The 6,989-nt window shown below is 46.0% G+C and overlaps 1 protein-coding gene across 5 annotated transcripts in view; it reads right to left on the bottom strand.

Moving 5' to 3' along the window:
* Positions 1-6,989, bottom strand: part of TMEM164 (transmembrane protein 164) — a 182,634-nt gene that overhangs the window by 15,195 nt on the left and 160,450 nt on the right. For 4 of the 5 annotated variants that reach the window (XM_025050554.1, XM_025050553.1, XM_015593493.2 and 1 more), the window contains 2 exons: positions 1,925-2,025; positions 3-206 (listed from right to left, as the gene is read on the bottom strand). In XM_025050554.1, coding sequence (XP_024906322.1) covers positions 3-206; positions 1,925-2,025 — 305 coding nt within the window. The remainder of the gene's footprint in view (positions 1-2; positions 207-1,924; positions 2,026-6,989) is intronic. The other variant, XM_025050555.1, reaches the window with a different exon arrangement.

The following is a 6,989-nucleotide window of genomic DNA, read 5'->3' as shown; positions in this document are numbered from 1 at the left end:
CAGTCTATTTTCTTGGCTGGAAGCCGGAGCAAATCCAGCAGATATTTACACAAGGGCCCAATCATGTATGAGAACAGGATGACCAGCTTCCCGTGGGTCATGGTCATGAGAGTCTGGTGTCCCGAGGCCCAGATGCGATACCAGGGGCCGTAGAATGGGTCTGAGATGGCCGGACACAGCATGTTGTTCAAATTCACTTCGGTGACCTGCAGGGACAAGGGAGGTAGAGTGAGCGTTCACCATCCTTAGGCTTTCTCTGGCTTCTGCCAGTTCAGCCATCTCTACCTAATGGGGGACTAGACAAGTAGGGATTGACAAATCCCTACCTGTTCATAATGAGATTTCTCTCCCTTAGGTTTTATGAGTGCATCAAGGCTAGAACCCTCTGGAGGTGATGGGGAAGGTCGTCCAGTGGAAAAGCTTTTTGGTTTTGCTCTGTCTTGTCTTCTGGGTTGGGCCCAGAGTCTGCTGCTGTTCCTAAGCATCTACTATGTGCCTAGTCCCCAGAGAGGTGTTATGGGAGAAAAGAGCAGTCAGCAGCATGGTCCCTGCCTCCACATAACTGGCAACCAATCAAGTCGAGATGATCAGTTTTACCACGTCTGACCTCAGACCAGACAGTGCTCACAGGGTCTTCCCCACCAGGACATCTGCGGAGTGTACAGAATGGGGGCTGAGTTTTCAGGAAAGATTTCATGAGGAAAGTGGCACCTGAATTGACTCATGAAGAATAGATGAGGGTCACAGCAAGGAATGGACTAAGCAAAGCCTTCCTTGTAGGAGGTGTGACTTGAGCCAGGCCCGGAGATGGGACTGAGCATGGTATATATGGTGACATGAGGACACTGACTCCTCTGGAATCAAGGAGACCCAGTAGATAGCAGTGAAAATAAGGGTGCGAAGGTCATACTGTTTCATCTCTACTGTGAAGGAAGCATGCACACTTTCAGCAAAGAGCTCAAACCACCCGCACGCCCCCCAAGGTAAACCAGAGAAGAACAATACACCAGGGTGGGGAAGAGAAGGTGACTGCTTCCACAAAGGCACTGATGACATTGGTTACATGCCCTAGGCCTGCAAGGTCTCACAAGGCTCCACATGGCTAATGCTCCATTAATGGTACTAGTACACAAAACCAGACATGCCACTCCTGCCCTAAAGACGGCTACAGCACCTGCCTTCCAATGCCCTTCAAGCCCATTCATGCTAAAGACAAGTCCTCACCACCTGTTGGGGAGGTTGGGGGTTCTGTACCACGTCACAGAGGGGTGGAGAGCTCTCTGCCCTCGAGGATGTGGTGACTCACCCACAGCAATAGCAGAACCAAGACTTGAACTTGGGTGTCCTGACCCCCCAGCCACAGCCCTGAGCTCTTCCTATTCACTTTGCCACCAGTAGACACCCATGTACTCAGCGATCTTGGGCTCCGAATAACTCTACTACTGAGTCCAGCCATTAACCTCACTCCAGGCAGGTCTGAACACCCCAAAATGCCACTTCCCTCAACACAGCACTTCCACTGGCCACACAGCTCAGGGCCCGGGAGTAGGCCCAGAATGGACCTGAGGTCAGAAGCCTACATAGACCCAGAGTGAGGGTTAGGGTCCTGCCTCCTCGTAGGGTCCACAGCAGACCGCTTTCCAGTTGTAGCTCACTGTTCCTAATCCAAGTGGCCATGAGTGAAAGGCATCCTTGCCTCCTCGTGGATGAAAGAAACAGTCATTACTGAAGGATTCAGAAAACTCTTTAGCAAGGCCAAGGCTGTAGATCATAAATCAGCAATCCAGACACAACAATCTGACATCTTGGCCTTTGGCATCTTATATTTTCAAAGCAAAATGATACACCAGCACTAACCAGGATTATCAAAGATTAATGGAGAACTCCAAACAGAGGGGAGAGAAGGGGAGAGAACTAGACTTACCAGGCCCAGGATCTGCAAGATGCTGAAGTGGTAAAAGAACATGAGGCCAGTTGAGAGAAGGGCCCACCGGAAACTGCTGAGGGGCTCTGGGGTGTAAGCACCTGGAGGAAAAGGGGAGATGGTGAGATAGCAGAGTTGGTGACCCACTTCTCGTCCTTCGCCCCATGAGGATGCAGGTGCTGAGGCCACAGTTGCTGCCTGCTGATTACCCCCCGTCGCTACTCAGTGACAGCTACCTAAGAGATTGCCCTACTAATTAGCTGGGTACTCCAATCAACCCCTTCCCAATCTCTGTTCTGCTGCGTAATGCTGGGGCCATTACGAAGAAAGGAGTTTTCTTTATTGTAATAGAAATAAAATAAGATGTGACTAAAATTTAAATATGCTCTAACTGCAAAATAAAAACTGATTTTGCATAGGAAAGAAGAATGTAAAAATATATCTTAAATTTTTATACAATTACATGTTGAAATATTTAACATAGTTAAATAAGATACGTCATTAAAATTTATATTTTTAAAACAATAATACATGCTCATTAAAAGAAATTTATGAAATGCTAAAAAGTAGAAACAAAATGGAGGAAAAAAAGAAAAACATCCCCAGTACTCTATTACCCAAATGTAACCACTGCTAACTCATGGGTGTGTCTCCTTGGTTCTTGTCTCTATGCCTTAAGAGTCTCTTTTCTTCCTTTTGAAATTACTAATTGGGGTTTTACTGTATATGTAATTGTATATCCTTCATTTCCTCATTTATTTTAATCATCCCCTCATGTTTCAGGAGAGAAGTGTCATTGAGGAAGTATGGCATGGTGGTTGAGAATGTTAACTTTGATGCCAGATTTGGTTTCCAATCTGCATTCTACCACTTACTGGCTGTGTGACCCTGGAAATGGTGTTTAAAGTCCCTGAATCTCAGTTGGCTTGTTTTTAGAGAGGAGTTATCTCCATTATAGTAGTCCTACCAACTTCTTAAAGTTGTTGTGAGGGGTAAAGGACATAATATATTGAGAGCTCTTAGAATAGGATCTGGTATAATGTAAGTGTGCAGTGCATGCTAGATATCATTACAAAACTATTATGATTCAAATAACTAAAGAATGCGCCACATCAAATGGCTGCGCCATTCCCCAACTGTTAGATAACTCCCTCCTCCTGGAACAGCGAAAATGATATTTTCCCTCTCTCGTCAATAAGAACCACCATCCTAGTAGGCTTAGATGTATTCCAGAGCTTGCAGAGCAGGAATATGGCGTATAGGATGTTGTGGCTATCGCTCTGAATGGAGACTTGGAGCGGGGTGCTCCAGAATGAAAGGAACCTGGAATCTCCACCCAAAGCAAGTATGTGGCAACATTACATCCTAGATTATTTTCCCAAGGCAGTTTTTCACTGATTCATCCATTCATTCACCAGTTATTATATTCTAAGCCTTGTGCCAAGATTTGAAGATAAGAATATAATGAAGACAGGCTCTCTGCAGTCTCAGACTCACAGTCTGGCGTGTGACGAACACAAACCAGTTAACAATTAGAAACCAGTATGATGGGTGTGATGACCAAGGTCTGTGCCGCTTATGATGGGAGAACAGACCCCAGCTTAGGGGAGAAGGTGTAGGAACAGGACTGCTTCTTCATAGTGGGGACAAGGACTTGTCTGAAGGACAAATCAGACTTAAGAAAGGGCCTAGGCACGCCAGAGCACCAGCCTGAACTTAGGCAGACATGAGTGGGAGCGAGGCGATTCAGAGAATGATGGTAAGATTTGGGGCCACAAAGGATGGTGTGATGAGGTAGTTAGCCGAAATAAGACTGAAGAGGTTGGCAGAGCTGGTCCACTCGTAGCTAGGCCACATAGCACCTTAGGGGCCAGGCTGAGGGCTTTGGCTTCCATCCTGTGCTGCAGGGTCATGAATCCAAACGCCTCAAGTTTCAGGCAGGTAACCGAGAGCAGGGAGTGACCAGGGACAAAGACACATTAGGGATGCTGGAGATTAGCCAACTGGAAAGTCCATGCCCTTTCTGAAGAAGGCAACCACCACTCAGCTTCATCCAATCATTGCCCTGTAGGGATGTGGGCCCAGAGTTGCTAGTTTTTTTCACTTTTGTAAGAGAAGCCAGAAATATGAATTTTTATATGGAATTTCCTGATTTTTAAATGTTGGCAAATAATTCAAAATGTTTTAAGAATGCTCAACAGACCAAACAAAACATGTCTTCTTGGATGGATTTCAGCCCACGGGTGGCCAGCTTTGAGCTCTGCTGCAGAGCCACAGAAAGCAGTAGAAGGTTTGAAGGAGAAAAGTGATGTGATCAGATGTGTGCTTGAGAAAAATCATACTGGCCCACCAGTGTATGGGGGATGGACCGGAGCAGTGGGAGCTGAGGCAAGGAGACTGCTTCAGAAACCCAAAGAGGGAAGAGGATGGATGGCCTTTGAAGATAATAGCAGTGGAGCTGGAAAAAGTGGAGGAAAAATCACCAGGACGTGGTAGAAGATTGGATGTTAGGGGAAAGGGCGAGGAAGACTCCCAGGGTTCTAGCTTGGGCATCACTGGGTTGATAGTGCCAATTAACAAACGATGAGGCCAATTTTAGATGTTGAAATTGAGGTGTCTGTGGAATCGCCAAGTGGAAATGCCTCTCATGTGGCTGGATGCATTCTGCAAAATATGGTGTGATGGGCACTAGAGCCCGGCAGACATAGATTTTCAAATGCTGGCTCTTGTCACTTATTAACTCCAGGGCCTTGAGTAAGCCTCAGTAATTCAAGCTCGGGTCACTGGTCTATAAAGTGAGATGCTGCTGTCTACTTCACAAAGGCTGTTGGATAGATGAGCTGATTTAAGTAATTATTATAGTGCCATATCTGGAATTTAACAAATGCTAATTATTTTTATTATTACAGGCACACCTCGGAGATATTGCAGGTTCAGTTCCAGACCACCGCAGTAAAGAGAGTCGCACGACTGTTTTGGTTTCCCGGTGCATATGAAAGTTACATTTACATTATACTGTGGTCTACTAAGTGTGCGTTATATATAAAGAGATAACATTCGTATCTTAATTTAAAAACATTTTACTGCTAAAAAAATGCTAACCATCATCTGAGCCTTGAGTGAGTTATCATTTTGCTGGTGGAGGGTCTTGCCTCAATGTCGTTGAAAACGCAATATCTGAGAAGCAAAATAAAGTGAGGTATGCTTGTATATGAGTCGCGAACTCAGTGAAGAGGATGGAACTGAACATCCAGATATAGGAGTCATCAGCACATAATAGTAACCAAAGTTATAAGAGCATATGTAGAGCGAAAGAGGAAGAAGGCTGGAGGCAGAACACCAAGAAACACCATGGGGTGCGGTGGGGATGGGGGTAGAGTGTGGAGGGGAAAAGAAGAGTGACATGGGGTGACTGAAGCCAAGTGGGTCTTCTGGGGGAGCAGCTCAGCCTTGCTCCCCGAACAAGAGGCAGGCTCACAGTATATCTGAGTCAGAAGGCCCTTTGAGGGCATCAGAATCATCCCTCCATTTTATAAACGGAGAAACGAAGGCTGGGGGACGAGCAGTGCCACAGCCAAAGATACAACAGCAGAGCACCAGGCTCTCAAACACTGCCAGGGGACTCATTGTTCAATGCACCTTTTGCCACTTGCCTAGATTGCCATCACACCAAGTTGTACTGTCTCCTTCCTCGTCTGTCTACCTGTCTAGATCAGAGCGCCTAGGGGTCGATAACCATGTGGAACTCATTTCTGTGTTCACTGAGCTATACGCTTACACTTTGTGCACATTTCTGTCTGCTGAAGGAGTGAGAATTGGGCACCGTGCTATCACCCTGGCTGCTGGGGACGTAAAGGGGAAGAAGAGCTGATCTTGAGGACCAACAGGTGCTGAAGCTGCATTTCATGCCAGTCCTCAAGCCTTAAGACATTTTCCCCAGGTGCCCCTTCCCTCCAGCCTCTGCTTGGCTCCCCCTAGTACAGCTGGAGAGTAGTGACAGGCCCCGTGGGCCAGGTGGTGGCAGCAGGAAAGGGATAGAGGAGGAAGTATCCTCAGCTAGGAGGCAGCTTAGCCACAGACCTGGGGAAAGCTGGGACAAGGCCTCAACCACTGGGCAGCCCTGCTCTCATTGTGCTCCTCTCTGCCCTGCCCTGTGATATGGAGGAAAAAGAATACTCAGATACTGCCAGGGGTCACGTTTCTCAGTGCTCTCACTACCAACTCGCCAAACCCCCATTTTTGTACCATTCCATCTGTGTGGCATCATACATCCTACTCCAGACTCTTAGTTCCCTGAGGGAGGTGTTGTTCCTGAATTACCTCTTCACTTCTAGTACCCGGTACGCAGTAGGCACTCAAAAAGTTATTGCTGCATGGGTAAATGAAGGGCACAGACTTTCTGAAGAATCATAAAACTATAACCCTTTGGCTCAACAATCCTACATGGAGGACTACTATCAAATACGTAAAAAAAACCAACAATCCCCCCTTATTTGCACAAAGATAATTTATGCCTGTACTGCCTAAAATATTGAGAAATGGAAACAAACCAAATGCGGAGATAAGTAAATTCTGGAACTTCGATGTTGTGCAACAGTCCACGGCAATTCAAATGATAACCAGACAAACTAAGTCCCTGGCTAGTAATGGCAAGTGTAAAAGAATACCAAACAGTATGACGTTGATGGAAAATACAGCTTAGTGGTTTAAAACAAAGGCTTTGGGTCAGACAGCCTTGAGTTTAAATACAGCCTCTGGCACTGACTATAGGGGTGACCATGTGTTGCCCCTCTAAGCTCGTTTTCCCATATGTAGACTGGAGGTAACATCTATTTCTCGGGGTTGCTGAATGGAATAAGATATGGAAAAGTAAATACAGCAGCTAGCTTGGCACACAGATGGCAGCTGCTCATTTTACCATGCCAACCACAGGCATCTTATAAAAGGCTAGAAAATAAAATCTTTTAAGAGGTGATCTTCTCTAGGAAGGGGACCTTGTGGTCTCCACTGTCTTTTTACTTTTATTGGTTCTTTTCATTGCAAAAAAAATCAAAAAGGAAAAAAA

Source organism: Pteropus alecto, unplaced genomic scaffold (genome assembly GCF_000325575.1).
Source record: "Pteropus alecto unplaced genomic scaffold, ASM32557v1 scaffold107, whole genome shotgun sequence".
In the NCBI taxonomy this organism is placed as follows: Eukaryota; Metazoa; Chordata; class Mammalia; order Chiroptera; family Pteropodidae; genus Pteropus; species Pteropus alecto.
Note: the sequence above shows the minus strand (reverse complement) of the source record. Positions and strands in the feature narration are given on the sequence as shown.